At 44.8% G+C, this 21,779-nt stretch overlaps 2 protein-coding genes across 5 annotated transcripts in view; one reads left to right on the top strand and one right to left on the bottom strand.

Annotated features, from left to right (window-relative positions):
- Positions 1 to 5,117, bottom strand: part of LOC119440426 (probable ubiquitin carboxyl-terminal hydrolase MINDY-4) — a 28,567-nt gene extending 23,450 nt beyond the window's left edge. The window contains exons 1-4 of the mRNA XM_049662919.1: positions 4,941 to 5,117; positions 4,661 to 4,780; positions 3,109 to 3,601; positions 2,993 to 3,014 (exon numbers count right to left, since the gene is read on the bottom strand). Of these exons, the coding sequence (XP_049518876.1) occupies positions 2,993 to 3,014; positions 3,109 to 3,601; positions 4,661 to 4,780; positions 4,941 to 5,054 (749 nt within the window). The 5' untranslated portion in view covers positions 5,055 to 5,117. The remainder of the gene's footprint in view (positions 1 to 2,992; positions 3,015 to 3,108; positions 3,602 to 4,660; positions 4,781 to 4,940) is intronic.
- A 216-nt stretch (positions 5,118 to 5,333) lies between these two features.
- The window catches only part of LOC119441840 (tyrosine-protein phosphatase non-receptor type 4), a 356,409-nt gene continuing 339,963 nt past the window's right edge, over positions 5,334 to 21,779 (top strand). For 2 of the 4 annotated variants that reach the window (XM_037706473.2, XM_049661658.1), the window contains exon 1: positions 5,334 to 5,476. The gene's annotated coding sequence lies outside the window, so the exon portion shown is untranslated. The remainder of the gene's footprint in view (positions 5,477 to 21,779) is intronic. The other 2 variants (XM_049661657.1, XM_049661660.1) reach the window with 1 other exon arrangement.

The raw sequence follows: 21,779 nt of genomic DNA, 5'->3' as shown, positions 1-21,779 counted from the left end.
GAGCACTTCCGCCGCTTACCCTCGCACGCGAGAGGAAACTTCAAGGCGCCGTCTTGCGTACATTTCTTTTTGTAAATTAAGAAGTCACCGTTGTCATAGCCTTTGATGACGCGAAAAGTCATTAATATTGATTACAACACAAACACAATAGTGAAAAGTGCGAAATGTCGCAGAAAGTTTGCTAGTTTCAACCAATATTATTTCAAATAAACGTGTTTTTAATAGAAATGATGGTTCAAAACACAAAGGCCAACACCACCCGAGAGGGATGCAAATGCTATGAGCACGCGTTGTGAACAAAATATTTTCATGGCCCCAAATGACAGGGGAAAAGGCGGCGATACGCATGCCTCTCGACTGACACTGCATATGGCCGCTCATTACCATAATTCGCGCGGCTCGTCGCACCACAAATTATGGCGGAAAATCTGTGCAATGGCAGCCCAGCGCAACGTCACGCAACGTCAAATTGACGTTTACGAAACAGCCCTTCCTGTGACGCTCTTCACGGGATATTCTTTCAGCCAATCAACAACTGACATGCCGGCTATCTTGAAACGCCACCACATATTCGCGAAATTGCAGATGCATTCCACGGGCTTCTGCACGCTACCGTACACTTTCTTTTTAAAGCGCTAAAGTCGCAATATAGGTGCTAAGGACCACACAAAAGTATTAGTCGATAAAATTTGCATCTCCACGTCACGTTTCGTCATTCTGACGAAAACGCAAAATAGCATTTTGCAAAACTTCCGTTTCCCGGCACAAATTTCAAAACACGTGACCTCTGGACAGCCAATGAGACAGCCAAGATGGCGGATAATGGCGGCCGTGCAGCCGCCATGCGTGTCCAGAATAGAGCCCTAGTCAGTCGTGATGTTCAGAGGAATCCAGCCAATGGCCATTGTGTCTAAGTGTGTGTAGGGAATATGTACACAAAATGATAGAGATTTCAGAAAACTGAAGGGAACAGAAGGTAGGCCTTTGAAAAAAACCATAGCCTTGGTGTCACAAGTACAGAAGTAATTGTAATTGTGAAGGCTCAAATGTTTATGGCAGTACTATCTCAAGAATAAACAGTTCTATTAATTATATTTCAATAATTGTTCCCAGGGCTGCTTCATTATTCCACTCTCACATCCTTAGCACTGACTACCTACTTTCTCTTGCAAAAGAGAAACAAAGGAAAGTGCTTATATTGCAACTTTAAGAACAATTTATGCGTAGGACACAAGTGGCTTTAATAGGTTCACTCTGACTACACAGGTGTATATATTGCATGTTTTGGTGCATTATTCAGACAATCAGAAAACTAATGCGATCAAATTTTTAGCTGATTCACATAGGCAGCACGTTAAAGCTGAAACATGCATCCGCTCAGCAAAATACATACTGAAGAGTTTTAGCCATGATGTACCACTGTACAGATATGTACAGGAAGCACAAAAGTCACGCAAGAACGTCAGACTTTCTTCTGCATGGCAAAATGCAGCAGCCGTGATGCAGTAGTTTGGGATGTGATCATACAACCAGGTTCATTTCTGTACACTTTTATGGCAGTGCTATAACCCTGCCATGACATACAATGAAACCATTTTCCTGTAAACTTCATGCGCCAAAACAACATGCAAAGAGCGCAACCACAATGCCCCCAAGAAACTTCCTAGGTAAAAGAGCCTGTGCAACAGCATGTGACCTCAGGAATTATGACATGCTCCCCATTGCCTGGTGACTGTGGCTGACGATGGCTCCTCATCAAATGTCCAAGCCAGTCCAGAAACAAGCAGTGTGTAATGAATCAGCAGCAGCTGCTTTCACAGCTTGTTATCACTTTCCATTCAGGCTATGAATTATTCATATTCTGCACTTATTTTTGTAAACAGGCATGGAAATAACTTCACTGTCTATCGAGTAAACGTGAATGTAAAAGGCAGCATAACAGAGCAGGTTAGTTGCAGATTGCTAACCTCATATAGCAGCCAAGTCCTTGCTTAGTGCTCTAAGAAGGTATACTTGACTACATGTTTGTCTACATGTACTGTTGTGGAAAACTTAAAACGGGAAAATTCAAATCACAACAGTAGAATCCTTAGATTACATCTAAATTAGAAGGCATTATTACTGTACTTATTTTGAACAATGATGTGCAATATGCTGTTTTTTATTGGGGAAAACACACTACACTATTATTTTAAATTTGTTACTGAAACTCTTTCATTTTCTGTCTTGCAGCTAAGCTGCCTTGTTTAAGCTTTCTTTGTTCAGAACAGGACAGTCGTAACTTGGGAACATATAAATACTTAATGACCCTTGATCAGTTAGATTAACAACGTGACCTTTGCCAGAGGGACCCAGGCTTGAAACTGTTGCAGACAAGTAACACTGCTCTATAACATATGGGCAAGTGAGTGCAGTCATTCTGCTTCTGTCAGCTCTGTGACTATGCGGGAATTAAACTACATCAATGACCAACAATCACCACAATCTAAGTGCAATAATCTTGCAAAAGGATGGATAGTTGGGTGAGTTGGTACGGTAACATATTCTTGGTTTAAGCATGAAGACAACACGAACGGTGGCAGAAGAAGACAGGACAAGCGCTAACTCACCTGCTAAAGCGCTAAACTTGAGTTAGCGCTTGTCCTGTCTTCTTCTACCATCGTCCGTGTTGTCTTCACGCTTAAACCAAGAATATGCAGTAATCTTACAGCAGGGCCTTTATTCTTACTCCAACACAAATGGTCACACTTGGACCTTGTGATACTTTCACTTTTGTGCGATGTAACCCTGATCTTGATGCATCATGCTTCAATGCAGCAAAGTACGTACATTCACTGGTGTCACGTCTCTTCCACTTGTGTCATCAATTCATTCAGCTACGATGCGGCATAAAGATAATGCTGAAAGCTAAGTGTGCTCACCTATGAGGTTTCTTTTCTCACACTTTCTTTAGCAGGTGTTTAGCCAATTGGCACACACTGAAAGAGATTACCCAAGAATGCAGTGCACAGTCACTGAATGACAAAAAAAAAAAAGTGACAATGACACACGATACCCAGTGTAGCACAAGCGCTTATTTGGGCTCACACACTCGCACCGATTACTAACCTCCATACTTTTCAAGCAGATGGTCCGCGTCGATCCTGTCTCCTTCACCGTCGTGTACACCCGGCTCGTGCTTCAGCGCCTCTTCCATCCGTTGGATCGCCGAGTTTGTGACCCTGGTAGGCCCGCGGTACTGCTGCGACTTGGAGATGAGACGGTGGACGGATTCGATGTCGCTCCTCGCAGGACGGCGCACTATGAAGCCTCCAGGCTCACGCCTGCCCCGCGCCGACTGAGGCCTGTCCGTGTCCGCAACGGTCCTCACAGGAAGCGCGCCTTCGAGCGAACTCAGGGAGTCGCTACTCTCCGACTTTGCTTCCTTCAAAGCCACGGGAATGCAGTTGTTGTTTCTGATGTTCATCTCCACGTGCCTCGCGCTGTCGCCTGCACTGGGCACCAGGTTCACTTTGGAACCGTGTTTGGATTTGACGCTCTTTTTCTGAAGTCTTTCGTAGATCAGCATCTCAAGCAGCGCACGGAAAGGAGAATCTCTCGCCTGAAATAAAATAAAGTGTAATCGTACCACACACGTAAGCAAATGTAGCACATATAGATCGGGTGAATGCTAACATTTCAGGTCTATTTTGGCTAACGAGTCACACGCATTTGCAGTCTTTTCATCGGGCAAGTGCATGCGGCGAATTCAAACAAACTACCCAGTCACACGGGCATACCGAAGGTCCTTTGATGTTAAGGAGCATAGAGCTTTCAAAGGAACATTAGTTCAACAGATATGTATCAGTGCTACACGGTCGCCAGGTGGTCTCCGCTGAAGCTTTTGACAGAAACCGCAACGTACTCTAAAACGCAAAAATGACGAAAAAAAAAAAAAAAAACACGAGGACACTTCGATGCGTAGCAGCCGATAACCAAATCGCACATGGCACCCATTTTGCTCACGAGGGTTGCAATGTGGGCTTGTTGGTAACGCATCTTGGAGGGGTAACGGCAGCGCGATTAAAAGTACGAACTGAACTTCGATAACAAACATTGTTGGAAGTTACCGCCGTGTCTTTTAATCGCGCTACCGTAAACCCTCCAAGACCCCTTTTGCGTCGGCGTTGCTAATTGTGACAGGCCGTGCCGGCGCTGTTGTACCGACGCATTCATCATTGAGACTGCGGTTGTCACGAAAGTGTTTAGTGCTTATAAAGTTCTATAATATAGTGAAACTTGTTTTAACAGGTAAAAATTGAAATTTCGTATTTATACAGAATTTTGTTTTCTTCTGTCGGACGCCTTCTAGGCTCAAAAGTATTCCTTTCAGATTTCAAAGGAGAAACGCGGACTCCCTTGACTCAAAGCTCCCTTCAACTAGGCCTCCTTTGATGCGCCCATGTGACAGCGCGCGTCTTCCCTTGAAGTAAAGGATCTTTGATTGAAAGGACTTTGAAAGTGCCCGTGTGACTGGAGTAATAAGATTTCTTTTCCGCGCTGAAACGGAACAGCCGCCTCTGTCACTGAAACGGAGATCGAGCAGTGTAACACGATCGGTGCCACATACATTCGACGTGAAGGCACAACAAGCGTTCCGCCGAAAAGGCCACTGCCTCACCTTGTTGTCTCGAACGAGTCGTTCCATAAAAGCAGCCTTGATCAGCTGATCCCTGGCCGTAAAGCAACCTTCATTCCTGGGAAACTCCTTGTCCATCTTTGCCAGCGTATCTTTCAGACCCTAGAGGATAAGCAGACCGACTTCTACATTCAACACAAAGCGGGAATGACCTGATCGAGCGATCAGGATGAGCGCGCGACGAGGAATTGTCTCTAGACGCCAGCCTGCAACAATATACTGGATGGTATCTAAGGAAACGTCAACAAAAACGGTACGTTACCTTACGGGACAAATATTCGCGCACGATGCAGCAGGAGACGTCTTCTACACATCTCGCTTGGATACTAGCAGTTGCGTAAGCTGAGCTAGTTTCGATCATGTTTCTGCTGATCATGTATTACAACCACAATATTCGAACGTTTCTGGACATTTAAACCTGCGCTGCCATTTGTTTACCGTACGGAGCGGACCCTATCGGCACAAAGAGCAGCGCCTGAGCTTTCGGTATTCGTAACTTTTCACAATTCAAATTTTGTATTACAAACATTAAATAGATCAAAAATTACTTAAAATTCTTTGCGTTTCATTGCACAATTTTGCAACATTTTTACAGTGCACTTTCCAACGTGCCTTCCAGTGAAATCGGTCGTTTCGGGTCACGTGACAACCGCCATTGCGGTAGAGTAGTGTAGCGTTGGTGGTGTGTGCGTTGTGCTATGTGCTTTCGTGATCTGTGAATTTAAACTGCGATTTGTGCTACAGACCATTTCGTCCGGAGTACTGCCATGTGAGAAACGAGCAGGACACAAATATACGGTGAGTTAGGGGGTCCTTGCTGTAATCACCACTTCGCGTGCGAAAAACTCTGCATCTTTGGGACGTGCTGTGAGAAAAGTTAGCGCGTCGCGTGAAAAAAATAAAAATCGATAAGCTTGCACGATCTGCCTTTTAACAATGAAATGAGCGACGCGTATGGTAGAGCGCGGACTCCTTGCAGGACCTCATCTTGCATGGGACTTTGTGCGCGTTGTTTGTTTTGGTTGCTTCGAGCGGCTCGTGGTAACAGCCGATCGCTTCGCTCGCTGGTGCTTGCATGCTCATTGAGGGGAATCACTCTGTTTTAGTATCTGAAACTTGGGGCTCTAGTTTCGCAGGTCATTCATAACGCATGACTTTTATTTTGCCTGTTGAGAGCGAGCGCAGGGCATGCGTAGAAAACTACCCTTCGCGATGCCCTACCGGCACGAGTGCGGAAGAGAGGTGCCTTTGCGATGTTTGTGTTTAGTTCCGTCATCGACGGCACACCGCACTCGTTCGGCGGAATGTCAGAACGTACTACAGCAGGTGTTCCCTCGCTGTGAAGTGAAATTCTAGCTACGCTTCGCGTGCGCGACTGCCTGAGTGACGCAGTTAGATGTGAAGTGTTTAATTCTGGGTTGCGATCGTTATTGCCAAGCCCAGTGTGACACCTATGGGCATCGCAAAATCGAAAATGTGCGTTTCACTGTCCGATTCACACTTGCCTGCTTGGTCTAGCTTGTAATATATATATAACCTCTGCTTTCACTGAAATTTATTTATCATGGTGTTCGTCTGGAGGCATACGCGTGAAACGAACGCGTGAAACAGCTGGGCGCTTGAATGCCGGCCTAAATGTCGGCTGGGCGTGTTTACCGCACGTCTGGTAGGTCGTGGCTTTGACAAGCGATGCTTTCCGTTCAGCTGTTCGCTTCCTGGTACCCTGGGGTTGGTGTTCATATATAGCGCCCACCGCACTCGAATGATTGAATTGTTTGTTTTAGCTGCTCGTCACAATGCTAGTGTGGACGAGTTAGAATGATTCATTCACGTAGAGACATAAACCTGAAAAAAAAAAAAAAAAAAAAAGTACTATCTATGGGACATTTCAAGGCCTTTTATATTGTTTTTCTCTCTTTTTCAAAGCACACAGAATCAATGATAATCGTTTCTGGCGGTGAATTAACTTAGGAGGACGGCGTTACTTGGCACCATAAGACGCAGTGTCTGGTTAGCTAATGAGTAAATCTGCACTAATTATCTGCTTCGTGGAGCAGGCTGAAATTGTGAAATTGAACACGCACAGATATGAGACGTGTCTGTTTAGCAAATACTCGACATTAGCACCCGTTTCCGAGGTGTGCTTCGGCAAAGTGTGCAACGAAATACGTTGCGCTTAGTTGTGCCCTGCAGTGCACCTAAGTTGGCTGTCATTCTATTTCGTGGGGCTTGTTGGTGATGGCTGTTCGGAGCTCCTGCTACTCTAATGATTTCTGCCGAATGAACATGACTTCAGCACTGCCCAGATTTGCAAAGGCAACATGTTCGCCGCAGTAATTTACTAAATGTTAATTAGGACAACGTCATTCATCAGGCTTATAGCACAGTGCGACTCTTTGTGCTTACCCGCCGCTTCGAGAAATCCACCTGAAGAGGCGAGATCGAAATCTGCCGCAGGCGACATTTTGTGTCGAGTAATAGAAGAACAGCACATGGAATTAATGATACACCCGCCGCGCTGGCTGTCACCTAGTTGCGCTGCTGAGCACGAGATCGCGGGATTGAATCCCGGCCGCGTTTCGATGGAGGCGAAATGCAAAAACGCCCGTGTGCTTGCGTTGTAGTGTACCTTAAAGAACCCCAGGTGGTCAAAATTAATCTGGAGCCCTCCACTACGGCGTGCCTCATAATCAGAACTGGTTTTGGCACGCGAAACCCCAGAAAGAAGAAGAATTAACGATACAAGAGAAGTCCCTCTTGTTGAAACGAAATGCTGTTATAACGAAGGCATAAAACGTGCCATCGCAAAAACCGATTGTCAGCCGCCTGTGCATGTACGCTGGAAATACCGGAACCTCTATTAATGCTTGAAGGTTAAATAAAATTCGTTTGGCGAAACTTGCGTCTTACTTGTTTATACTGCATCCTTGTTGTGCTATTTTTTCCCCCGTATTTTATTCATTCGTTGCTCCTTTTCATGTTGGGTGGGTAGGTTTCTTTTGTAGGAGGCTTTCTCAGTGCACTTGGCGACTACGTTTGTCTACGCGCCACAGCTTGTCAGCTGTTTCATGAACCGCATGGTACATCGAAAGCGCAGAATTTTTTCCATTTCTTATATGCGCACAACCTGTTAACTGAAAATGTAATTCAGATAGGTGTTTCTTCAAAAGACCTCCCAAAACATTATCGCATATTGTGTGTCAAATAACGAAACTAAGCTAGACAGGGACTCACAGATACTCGAATTGTGTCGGACGAACGATACATCAGCCTTAGCCCCTTCGCCAGCTTGGGCTGGGCCTTACGCTTCCCGTTATACTCTCCCTTGGGGTGTCGGCACTATAGGTTACCGCGATAGGAACGTATATTTAATTTTATAAGAGAGACAGAGAGGAGCGCCACGCTAGTTTCTCAATGTCTTTTTTTTTTATCACCATCAATATCAACAATAATAATAGCACCTCATCTTTAATATATTTTGAAAAATTCATATTACCAAGATTATTATTCCTTTAATATCTTCTCTTTAATTTACCAAAATTTGCTTTTACTTGTCTTCAATTTTTCTCTACTACCGCTCAGTTCATGGCCTATTCCCCAGTAGTGTGTTCAGCCATAACTTTAACCGTAACATAACGTTTGAGAAAGCAGCCGGTGCCCTTGATATCCTGTTGAAACCTTCGTGAGCATCGCTGGTGAAATGCCAAAGCGTCGGCCTAGTATGCGGAAAGTCCTGGGTTCGAATCCCGGTGCCGCCGAAAACCCACGGGTTCTTTCTAATTCGTAGAGATGTACCGCGACCCGGCGCTCGGTTGTTCATATGGGTTCTCATCTCCCAAAGGTGCCCTATAGAGATTTGGGAATGTGTCTGCGCGCCCCTTGTCCCACCACAGCTTTGGTGAAATAGCCGAGCATTCACCGCTGCAGTGGGAGGCAGACAAGTGCTACTGCCGACTGCCTACCAGTAAAATGGGCACAAGCGCGCTCCCCGGCCCAGTGTTTGGCAACTACGGGAGTTCCGCAGACACCCGCCTATTGGAAAGTTGGCGGCATGTGAGCGCCCGACTCCTCTTTTTCCACACACAAAACTGTTTGTAAAAACACAAAAAAAAATGTCTGGTATTTTGTCTGTAGGAAGCACTCATCCATAAAGGGTTAATTAAGCGTTTCGATTAAAAGACACAGTCAATGTATCGTTATTCTCCAGAATCGGATTCTCCAGAATCGGATTATCCTATACAGTATAGACCACTTATAACGTAACCGCTTATAGTGCAGGACCGGATATAGTACAGTCTTTTCAGACTCCCGTTAATTTTTTCATAGCACTCCATGTATACACATACCGCTTACAGTACAGCCGTGCGAGACGAAATACCAATTACTCGTATAATGCGGCTTCCGCGGGAAAATCTCACCGACAAGGGCGGTAGCGAGCACGCTTCTCAACGAGGTGCGCCCACCGATGGGAGAGGAGATCAACGAGGGCGATGCGGAGGAGGAGCATGAGACGTGGAGGACAAGTCCAAGGGTGATAAAATCGTCGCCGCGTGCCGTCTGTGCGAGTGAAGGCGCGCGGGGGACACGCGCCTTCACGGAGAGCGAACGCACGGCGGAGAGCAAACGCGACTTCCGTCCCGCGAAAGGCCGTGGGGGTATGGGAAAGAGGGAGGGGGGCGACGCTGTGCTGCGGCACCAAATGCGTATCTTGCAACCGGGCGCAAGGGGAACTGGCCACTCAATCTCCCACGCGAAAGCAAGAAAGCGGGAAGGCAGCGCGGGAGGGAGGGGGGGGGGGCAGCTTCTACTCTGCGAACAACTGCGCTTGTACCTTGCCCGGCTGTGGCGGTCGCCCGCACCGTCTCTTAAAAGCAATCTCCACACGGCTCTGACCTTTGTATGCGCTGTGCATTCGCCGCTCAGTTTCCGTTGAAGCGATAGACCGCACGAACCTTCGCCCGCTGCGGCGGCTGCGCTTGCTGCCAGCGTTTTGACAGTCGTCTGCGGTCATTCAGTGTGATCTATTCATGTTTGCTTGTGCGCACCGACACCACGCTTGTTAATTCAGTTAGTAAGCGAATGTGTCCAAGTTTATGCAGCCGATAAAACTACTATCCCTACCCCGAATAGCTCTCTACTAATTTGCCATCGCAATTAATGCATCGCCTTTCGGGCGAAACTGCGACATTTTTTTTAAATCACCACCACCACACCCTTCGGGGCGTATCTTGTCCTGAAAACTGTTATCTTCCATCTCTCTTGCGTTTCCTTCCTTGAAAACTCTGCGCTCGCTACTTTTATGTTAGGAATGCCATGTCTCGCTGATAACGCACATGCCATCCGTGACATTGAAGTACCGGGCACGCAGCGTTAAATAAAGCAAAGGTACCCAAGCTAGATGACGATTCGGGGACAAGGTAAGCCCCCAAAGGGTGCAAACGTTTCTTAAGAGCGTCGGAATCTTTTTTATCTGTGCAGATAAACCTCATTCTATTGTGAATGGATCGTAGACTGAACTTAGCAAGTTTCGTTAACTATTCCTTGCCCACAATTATAAAAAATAATAAAAAATAAAGGAAGAAAAGCTGAGGAATTTGTGTAGTAACGCTGACTTACCGCTTGGTCTTCATTTTCTCTTCCAGTACTGAACCTATTGTAGCTAAATAAACAAAAATTGTGTTTTTGAAAGGATACATTGTCGATATTTATTTCTGTTGTCTTTAAGGACCACCACTATGATCATCAACAGCACCCCTCGAAACGCGAACTTGAACGATGTAACAGAAAAAGAGGAGAATTACAAGCTCCAGTCTCCATCGCTGCTACCGTTTAGCACTTGGGTCCGAGCTGCTCGGTTTTCTTATTCGCTTTCCCCGCGTTTTCTCTGCCGCTGCGTTAATGAACTGAAGACGGGCGTTGCCGACAGTGCAGATAAGGAAACAAATGACACCACGAAAAAAAAAAAAAAAAAAGCCTGTAGTTTATTGCGCGACGAAAGCTAATCGACTCCTTTCTGGTGTGCGTCGGTTGATACCTTCGAGTGCGTGCCATTCATTGAGTGCTTTCCGATGGACCGGCTCATTAGAGGCGGCTGGTATACTCATGACCGCGCGAGAGTAGCGTATAAGTATCTTTTGCTGCCTCTGAATAGTGTGTGGCTTGTTAAAAATGTAAAAAAAAATTATGTTAATAAAACAGCTCATATATAGGTGACGTACGCTGCGCCGCAGTTCGTAAGAAGAAGAATAAAAAATAAGAAAAAATAAGAAAACTAATGAGTGGGAGCGTGCGAATATCGATTTTTGAGACCTATTTGAATACGAATCGAATATTGTCAGAGGTACGTGATTGAATCGAAAATGGAATACTTTTCAATAGTTTTCGAATAATGAGCAGCCGTTTTCACCGTTATTGTAACGCGATGTTTGCATCCTTGTATTCCGTACGTCAGCACCTTTCTGTCAGTATATTGTACTTCATTAAGCGTTGTTAATTGCCAAAAGTACAAGTACAGCATTGGGAACAAATCGGCGATTCGTTCGTATACTCATGACTCTTGGTGAGTGCGAATGATAGCGGTTGAGCCGGAATGGTCGGGCTGCTCGAGCAGCATAGCGTTCTCTGTTACGCAACTTCACGTCTTTTATGTTCACTATGGCCACGTCAGGTAGGGCGGGATTAAATTTAGCGTACTTTCGAACGAATATTGTGTTTAATGGCGCGCTGCTGACGATTTCAAATATTCGACAGCTATTCGAAAAATGTTCGTGTCTACAAATAGTGGCGATTCGATACTCGTTTTTCGAAAGTTTCGAATATTTCCACGCCCGTATAGTAATGAGGAAGAGGTGTATCGTATCATGTGCGGTCGGCACCGACTCGCATCCTGTCTCAAAGTTGTCATGCAGGGACTACAAATAACCCGCTGGCTACGCCACTGCCTGCAAATGTGGAGAATATATACACGTTGCCCTGTCGTGCGACGTGTATAAGGTGGGACTATGAAAAGAAAGGTTTCTATGACAGTCTTGCTACCCATGCGTTCTCATGCTTCGGCAAAAGAGTCCTCGATTAATTAGCGCATAGCCCCGATGGTCCACTTGCGAAGGTCACTAAACCGCCGGCATGGGTTTCGTGACTGATTTTATGGCGCGCCCGACTGTTCTTGTGGGAACAGTCGGCGGGTAACTTTCGACGCAGCCGCGTGCACCTGTTGCGGTTGATTAGCGTGCTGTGGGCACCGAATAATATACCTCGCCCCTGTCGAGACCACCCGGTTCTTTTTTTTTTTTTTTTTCGTAACGTCTGGTTATCGCAGACAGAGCCGCGTGTATACCCGCCACGGTGGCTCAGTTAGCTAAGGCGTTGTGCTGCTGAGCACGAGGTCGCGGGATCGAATCCCGGCCGCGGCTGCCGCATTTCGATGGGGGCGAAATGCGAAAACACCCGTGTACTTAGATTTAGGTGCACGTTAAAGAACCCCAGGTGGTCAAAATTAACCCGGAGCCCTTCACTACGGCGTGCCTCATAATCAGAACTGTTTTTTGCACGTAAAACCCCAGAAAGAAGGAGAAAAAGAAGCCGCGTGTATAGTGTGCTTTTATGGGACCAGCTATTGGGACCAGCTGTGGGTCTTTTGTTTCTTCCCCACTTTCTCTCATGCTCTGTTTTAGGAGGACCCTCTTGAAAACAGGTATCGCTTTTGCGGATTGCGGAGCTGCACACGATATACGGGATGATTATGTTTGACAGAAATCGAGTGCCTATAGCGAGCGTGTCGTATTGCGCCGGCACGTGTTCCTTACGCTGTACTCCTATAACATCTGCCTTTATAAAGCTATACCACGGGCATGTACAGCATTCGTCCACCTCCACAAGCAATGTTCCCAGCTTACCCGGGGCGATGTACGTGGCGCCCGCCATGTACCCGCCACCGTGCTCAAGAAACTCGCCATGAGACTACCACCATGCTAACCATCGCATCCATTGACCGCAGCATGACCAACATAATATAGCTGGCGCCCACCATCCATCCGCTACACTCACTGTGTATTCCATCATGCCCATTTACAGCACGTACAGTCGAGATCAAATGAGACCATGGCATAAAAAAAAAAGAAAAAAAAAACTTCTAGCGCAACCGTGCAACGTGAAATTTTCTCATTGCTGTTCAAACTGGCGCACGTATAGGTAGTACCACTTGATTTCAGCCTTTATGAATAGGCTGCAAAGAAAGAACATTTTAGCGCCACCTCTGGTCCCCAGACTTGTGCTCTTGACTGTACACCATGGTTTCCATAATACGCACTATCATTGCCAGCATTTCTACCACAAAATTCATGGCGGGCAACGCTGAGATTTCCAAAAGGAGCATAAAGTAACATCCGTTACTGATATCCCAAATAACGGTTAAAGCGGTGTGCTTACTTCTGTCTTTTCTCCTTTTTCTTTCTTTCTTCCTTTTTTTTTTTTTCGTGTGGCTTCGTAACATAATATAGCCCTAGGTAAAAAATTTGGAGGACGCCTATAAGCTTCGCCTTCAAGAGTGGAACGACGGCGAATGTTCTGCGACACGGGACCTTGAACGCTGTCGCGTTAAAATTACAAGAGCGGATGCCACGCGCCGTGTGAAACCGTGTGTAGCGGGCGGCCATACCGTGCTTAAGTTGCCCGTAAATTGTTCCGGCATATTTTACTTCGATAAACGCTGCATTTAGACCATATACGAAAAATAACCAAAGCATCGAAACCTGGGGGGCTATATTCTGGACACTGTTGAATTCTGCAATCGTCTTGAGCCAATCAGACAGGCCGTCGCAGCCCTGTCAGCCAATCAGAGCAGACAAGATGATTTCTCCAGAATAGCACTCCAGCATGACTGCTAACATAATTCCATAAGCTAGCGGAACTGCTGTTACGTGTTATGTTTGGCGTATTAGCCGAGCAGCGGAGGCCGGTGTCATTGGGGTATCAACGTCGAAGTACATTCCACGGAATCAACGGGGGCACTTATTGAAAATAAGTTTATTACACTTGGGTTATCCCTAGACTAGAAAAAAACGTTTGATTCTATTAAACATGAAGTAATATTATGTAAATTGCTGTTTTATGGAATAAGAGGTATTGCTCTGGAGCTTATTAATAGTTATTCATCGTCTAGAATACAGTGCGCAGTTGTAAGCGGTAGGCCATATCTGCTTTTCGCACAATATGTACAGGTGTTCCTCAGGGCTCCCCATTTTCGGGCCCTTACTTTTCCTAGTTTATATTAATGATATTATCAATATATCTAGTTCAGCTGATATAGTTCTGTATGCAGATGACACGTTTTTCTCCGGTCACGACTTCTTGAACACTATAGCAAATGCAAACAAATAGTTGTCTGATCTATCAACTTACATCAGTATGCTGATGACACTGTCCTTGTTTCATACGCTCGAAGTTACTCTGACGCCATTTCTTCTTTACAAATGGCAACAACAAAAGTTATGGACTGGTTTCGGAATAATGTAGTCGATGTCAATGCGTCCAAAACTAAACTAATCTGTTTCCACAACCCTGTGAGGCAAGTTACCCTGTCGTCCCCATTATATTTGCACACATCACATTGCAATCCCTGTTCGTGTGACCCTGTGCAATACACTCGTTCAATTAAATACCTTGGTGTTTTTTTTTATTATTTTTTTTTTGACAACGACTTATCCTGGAATTCTCATTTCGCACATATTTGTCAAAAACTTCGCGCAGTGTCTTGTTTTTTGTATAATATAAAATTTTACATGCCAATGTCTGTCCGAAAGCTAGTAGTACATGCCTTGTGCTACAGTGTAATCCGGTATGGGATATCTACATATGGTCATGGCGCTCAACATTTGGTAAACCGGGTCAACTCCGTCCTTCGTGGTATTCTGAAGCAAGTTGCATATGATGTCTCCCCCAAATCTGATGTGTTTAAAACTTTGTCTTTACCTGATTTCAATTCTTTGCTGCTAGAAACTGTAGTCTTAAAGCATTTTTGGAGAAGCCAGTATAAAATTCCTTATGTTCGTGCTCGTTGCCTCAGACCGAAGAATCCTTATGTTACGCCCCGCCGTAAGACGAGATACGGTCGAAGACTCCGTAACTATTACGTCCCCGCAATGCTTAATTCAATTCCCCAAAGCATACAAGTCGTGAAGACGAAATGTGGTCTCGGAAAGGCTCTTAGACACATTAATGCGTGATAAGAAGCCTGTCGTGTTTTTTTTTTTTTTTTTTTGTCTGCTTTTTTTTATTTTTCACTGTTGTCTACAACCTAACAACTTGTTACTGATGTCTCTGTCGCTGTCTGCCAGGCACTGCCGTTCAAGCCCACTCCGACTTTGGCAGGCCCGATTCTTGTATTGTACCATACTCAGGTGATCGATAAAGTATTATTATTATTATTATTATTATTATTATTATTATTATTATTATTATTATTATTATTATTATTATTACGGATAAATGCGAATGAGCTCCAGCTAAATGTGCAGAAAACAAAATTTATTGTCCTTAAACGTAAAAATAAAATTCTTCGATCCTGTCCTCAGTTTCAGAAAGGAATACCTTGAACGTGTGAGCACTACACGTTTTTTCTTTTTCTTTTTTTTGAGTGGCCGTTAGTGAACAGTTAACCTGGGCTGAGCATATTAATTGCTTGCGTTCCAAAATATCGCGCGCAGTCGGACGAATACAGGCTTCTTCCACCAACTTGGCTAAAACAGCAACTATATTTTACCCTTATCCAGTCACTTCTCCATTACTGCTTATTTGTCTGGAGTAGAACAGCACGCACAAACTTAAGCTCTTTACGTTATTAAAAAACAATTAGAGCAATCGGTAATATTACCTACACTTCGAGTACGCAGGCGTCAGGTCACGTGTGCCGGCGGCTTGTACTGCGCTACATATATATTTATATATAGTCGGCAACCGAAAAATGAAGTCAGCTGCGGAGAACATGTGAAAAAAAGCCAGTATCAAAAGCAGTTGAGTGTGGAGAAAGAAGTGAACAGAATGAGACCAAAGCGTGCATTAAAGCGAGCCGCATTGAGCTCCAAGAAAGTGAAGAATGTGTGTGACAGAAAATTGAATAAATCGGCTCAAAAAAAAAAAAAAAAGACCCCCCCCCCCCCCCCTGAAAAAAAGAAATAGTGTGACTTTGCTCCATACAATAGCCAACGACATAACGACATGCATTTGGTCGCGTCTTCCTATGGAGTGCTTCGGCATATTTTTAAGCCTCGGCTAAAGTTAGCTGGTACACCTTGTACAATGAAAAAAAAAAAAAAAAAAATGGGCGAGCAGCTGAACATGCATTGTATAACAGCGGCGCTACTGAAACAAAGACGGAAGGTAAGGAGAAACGGGGAATTTGCATTGTCCTCTTTCTTCTTTAATTTTGTCGTCGTTTCATGCATTAGCTCTGCCGCAGTTCGAAACAGTGAGCGAGAAATTAGAGAGTTTTAGAATAGGGGCCCCAAATGTTTGGGGCCCCTAAAAGAGCTTTGCGGGTGTTAGCGTTGGGGCATGCAAAAGTGAACAGTTTTAGAATAGGGCTTTGCGTTTCCGAATAGCTGATGATGATGATGATGATGATGATGATTTATTGGCATCCCCTTTGAAACGGGGCGGCGACAAATAGTCACCTAGCCTGCTTGATTTAATCAGGTATACTATACATGTTCTTTATCTAGCATTTTTGTATACCTATCATTATTTTTCTTTTTCAGAAATTTACCTTGTACCGCTGCCTATGATTTTAAGAGATCAGGTCGCATCCATCTTTTCCCTACTTTTTTTCCACCAGTACTCTAATCGTCTCTTGCTGATCTCTACGGCTGATCTGTTTGTTTCCTTCCACTTTAAACCCAAGCGCTTCTGGGAGTTGCACGTTACCTACGGTTCTCGCTGGGTGGATCCCGTCGCATTCCATTAGGATGTGCTGAGTGGTCTCTGGATCTTTACTGCAGCATACACATGTCTCATTTAATTCCGAATATTTGTTCCGATATGTTTTCGTCCTTAGGCAACCGGCTCGAGCCTCAAATAGCAAGGCACTGCCCTTTGTGTTATCGTACAGATTTTCCCTTCTAATTTCTTTCTTCTCATTCTTGTAAATCTCCATTGTCCTTTTCGTTTCCATTCTTTGCATCCAATTCACGGTCTCTATTTCTCTCACTTTCTTTCTGATGACCCCTGGTTGTCTATTTACAGTTTCGATTATCCTGTACTTGGTTGCCAACTTCCTTGACCTCTTCCTCCATTCTGTGTCCACGCTTTTCATGTAGAGATACTTGTGCACTTTAGCCGCCCATTTATTTTCATCCATGTTCCTGAGCCTTTCTTCAAAACTAATTTTGCTTTGTGCTTCTCTGACTTCTCTATAATAGGAAGAGCGTCTCGCGCTTGCAGCGCCACTACGGTGAAAAAAAAACTATTATAAATATTAAAATAAACTATACCATTTTATAATAGGAAGAGTAATTTTGACTTTCGTAGTTTTGCGTTTAATTACAATTCAGAGGTTACTCTATTAGCTGCAAGCGATTTGTTGCGCCTAATTTTGAGTAACCAACTTGACGTGCCTTCACCAGCCAAGCAGATCCACGTTAGGCCTACGAGCCATGAAATCGACAATCGAATTCGGAATCAGCGGCGTCTAATGAATCAATCTTCATTACACACGTTAGTTGAGAGAAAGCGATAACCGCAGTCACTTCTCCTAGCTTACGAACTTCACGCGTTACCACGAATCTAAGCCGAGTTTGGTACTCGGAGAGCCGTCGCTTCGATGGGTGCCGCCATGTTTGTTGACGCAAAGCTTTTGGGGCCCCCGCTAAATCGGCGAAATAGCGTGCCCAACGCAAAACCCAAACGCAGTTAGCGTCTCGCGCATGCGCAGTGGTGTCGACGCTATTTCTTTGGGGCCCCTATTCTAAAACTCTCTATTAACGTTCGCTGAGATAACCGTTTCTCGAACTTTCGTTGATCGAAAGAGTCTGTGCTTAGCGCCTATTTCTCTTTGAAAAAAAATTATAAAAAATTGCGTGTTCAATTGTATATTTCTCGGTGTAGCCATATCTTCTTGCCAAGTCTCTTGGCGATGAATTGAGCGAAACCGAAATTCTTCGGAGTTGGTTTTTCAAGACTTTCACAATAGTGAAGCATACCCTGAAGAGAGACGAGGACACTACGGAGAAAGAAAAGCGATGTCACAAGTGCGGAACTCGCAGAAGGTCAGCGCTCAATTGTTCTTGCTGTTCCTCTCAGATGCCATCACCGTCGCGACATCGTCCTGAAATCTGTCTCTCTCTCTCTGTCAACACAAGCAAGGGACATTGAGAGGACCGGGCGATGATCACGAAATGCGTCAGAAAGATTGTGTGAATGCGCAAATATATGTCAAAGGACGGGAAGAGCGCGTTTGATTGAGTGTTCTGATTGTTTTCAGAAAACGTATTCGTGAGAGTAAAATGAAAAAAAAAAAAAAAAAAAAAAAAAAACAAGGCAGGCAAGGCGGTGAGAATCCAGGAAACCTGCCACCGCATTTTACAACCTGTTCGGTGCTTCTTTTCTTTGTCGTTCTCGACGGTGTCCCGTCGAGTTGGGTTTCACAACACGATGAACTTTTCACGAAATGCTAGAGATGTTATAAATGTCAGCAGCCGTCACGGGAACGTGTATAGGACGCCGTCAAGCAGACCGAGGCTCACCGTTTGCTCACCGGAGTGAGCAAACGCGGCACCCGGCCATCGCGCCGACAGCTTTCTCATGCCCAAAATTTCATGCAGGATATGATCGACCCACGCGGTCTTTTGAGATGCCTACCTGTCTCAGCTATCTCGCGCACCTTCAGTCGGCGGTCTGCCAATACGAGGTCGTGGATTTTTGCCACGTTATCGGCCGTGGTAGCCGTTTGCGGGGCCCCTGGGCGAGGCTCATCAAAAACCGACGTGCGACCACGTTTAAACTCGTTGAACCAATTTTTGACGGTTGCCATCGAAGGAGAAGACTCGCCGTAGACGGCATCCAGTCGCTCTTTGATTTCGCTGCGCGATTTCCCTTCCAAAAACAAGAATCGAATCACCGACCCGATATTGCTCTTTTTCCATTTTTTAACGGACACACGAAAAATCACCTGCTTCCTCTTCCTCAAGCGGCCAAAAACAAAACCACGAGCCCGATTCGACTGGACATTTGCATGTGTCCCTCTAAGAGAGCGTACTCAACGTCAGTATATGTCTCATGCGATAGCGTCGTGCTCTCGCGGTAAGGCTAAGTACTTATCGGACCGCCCTCGTATGACCTGTTCAAAACTAATTCTGTGCATTCCGCTAGCGTTGTCACACGGGTGTCGGTCGCATTGAGATACTAAGCCCCAAGCGTTACACGTATATATACTCCTGAATAAATATTAATAGAGTAATCACATCTATATGATTTCTTACAGTAGTACCTAGGGGGGAATATGGCGCCACCGTCGTTGCAAGTTTATTAAAGGCTGGTGTGTGACTCCGTGGGAATGCCGAAGTATGCAGGGTTTGGCTTGTATTGAATGTCGCCTGGAATTATCAATAAATGGTCGGGACTTAGCACATATAGCCTTCTTGGAATTAAGGCTTCATAGGAGATCTTGTTTCCCCGTTATACATCTGGAATTGGTGTTTTCTCACATATATAGTTATAGTAAATATATAGTTATAGTAAAGGAAGAAAACTAGGACATAAAGCAGCGCATAATGAGCGCGGACTTCCCTTGTTCTTTTCTCCACATTGTGGTTGGCATTTGATATAACTGCGTACCTAGCTCGAGTGCTTAAATGTCAGTAATATAGTTAATATTGCAGCGAAACCAACGTTGTTTACGCGTCCTCTAATTAAGTGCCCTGGCTATCCGAGAACGACGTCAGTGCTAATGGTATAATGAAACTCTATCAACCTATAAATCACTCCGATTGACGCATCATGACGAGAGACTCTACAAGATGGCGTTCGACGTCGAAAGCCATCGAGATGTGGCGCCGGTGTGCCGCACGTTCCACATATTTGGCAGCCGCGCTGAGGCGTTCCAGACGCCGTGGCCTCCGGGATTCGCACCGGCGCAAAGGAGCGCCCGTGAGATCTCCGAGGCCACGCAGACGCCATATAGAGTTCCTTAAACAAAACTACTGGAGAAGATTACCTTGGCACTATAGTGACCTACGGGAGCTGCAAGTATGGCGGTTCAGCCAGGATGGGAATGGCGGTTAGTGCACGTATTTGCCTTAACTTCGACCTTCTGGCTTCAAACGGCTTCGTGACTTTGTAAATTGGTTATTTTTAGCAGAATATTGCGTTGTAAGATTGACATTTCGCAATGTTTACGAATGTCGGTAGAGACTATAGTTGCCTCGCTGTGCTAGGAAACTATAGATAGATATAGGTTTGATACAGGAACCGCCAACGCCAGAAAGAAGTATCTAGCACCCATAAAACTCAATGATGCGGCATTTGTGTCCGCAACACAGCTGTTACTGAACGACCTTGGAAATTTGTTAGGTGTTTTACGAAGTAAGCTACACCGGAAGTGATGGATAAATTACGTAACTTCTATTGCGCGCCGTACAGTGAATAAAGATATACGGGGGAGGATAGATAATAGATAAAAAGGGGATTGTAATAAACTTGTACGCAGTTCGCGATGAAGTGAATAGTTCATCTCTATAGTTCGCGTGTCACGCACATCACTGTGTTTGCAGCACGGCCCCGTACGTCGTGGCCACATACTGTTTGCAGAGCAGTCGTAATTAATAAGAAATTTATACGATAACATTTTGCTTCGTAACAGAGATGGTTAAACAAAAGACAACAGGGCCGGCATCTATACCTTCTAGCTACCTAATCGCGACCTCGATCGTCGTGATTTAATATTCGGCATCTCGAATGCCCTGCACGAGCGCGCTATCAGTAAATACTCGGGCAAATTTCTGCCCACATGGGGTCATCCTCTATATACGCACACTGCAGCTATACGCTTAAATTAACATGTACGTAGTGACGTCGGTGACACGGATATAAAATACTTTTAAAAATGCACGATGAGATATGGTTAACGGCGTTTAACAAACTGATTCTGTGGCGAGAAGCGCACAACTGATAATGAATTCAATTGTGATCAGCGTTTCTCGGAAGGAAACTACTCTTGAAGACACATGGTACACGGAAAGAAATGCGTGAAGTTAATAATTGCTCGTCATATTGAGGGCCTACCGGATGATATACATATAGGGGGTTTCATTTTAGCTGCACCAAATTTTTTTAATATTGCCTGTGGCAGATAGCACAATTATAATCCTTGATCTAAACTACTCGATGAGGCGGCCATTACTTCCACGAGAAATCAAAACGCCTAATTGAATAATTAACATAATTATGCTAATTAACTTTTTCATCAATTATTTTACGGCACATCTTTCAATTTACGAATTATAGCCGCTGAGTTTGCAAGGCGTATCCACTTGGAACAAGTTCTCAGGACTGAATCAGTTTTGAGATATTAATTTTCAAAGTGTCCGACTAAATGCCTGGGCGTTCCAGTTAACTTCGTGCTTCAATGCATAAAACAGCGTTTTCCCCAAGAATTTAACTGGAACGCCCATACATTTCGTCGGACACTTTCAAAATTATTATCTCGGAACTGGTTCAGTCCTGGGAATTCGTTCCAAGTGGATACGCCTTGTGAACTCAGCGGCTATAATTCGTAGATTGAAAGATGTGCCGTGAAATAATTAAGAAGTTAATTAGCGTAATTATGTTAATTATTCAATTAGGCGTTTTGATTTCTCGTGGAAGTAATGGCCGCCTCATCGAGTAGTTTAGATCAAGGATTGTAATTGTGCTATCTGCCACAGGCAATTATTAAAAATTTGGTGCAGCTAAAGTGAAACACCCTGTATAGCTAGCGCTATATGCAGTCGACAAAGACTATACTATTAATACAATGCAGGAATTTTAATGACTCAGCAACGTGGCACGAGGAAAGAGAGCGACGTTAACGTTCAAAGAGGACCAAGTTGAAGAGGGTGAAAAAAAGAAAATC

Source organism: Dermacentor silvarum, chromosome 2 (genome assembly GCF_013339745.2).
Source record: "Dermacentor silvarum isolate Dsil-2018 chromosome 2, BIME_Dsil_1.4, whole genome shotgun sequence".
NCBI classification, from domain to species: domain Eukaryota; kingdom Metazoa; phylum Arthropoda; class Arachnida; order Ixodida; family Ixodidae; genus Dermacentor; species Dermacentor silvarum.
Note: the sequence above shows the minus strand (reverse complement) of the source record. Positions and strands in the feature narration are given on the sequence as shown.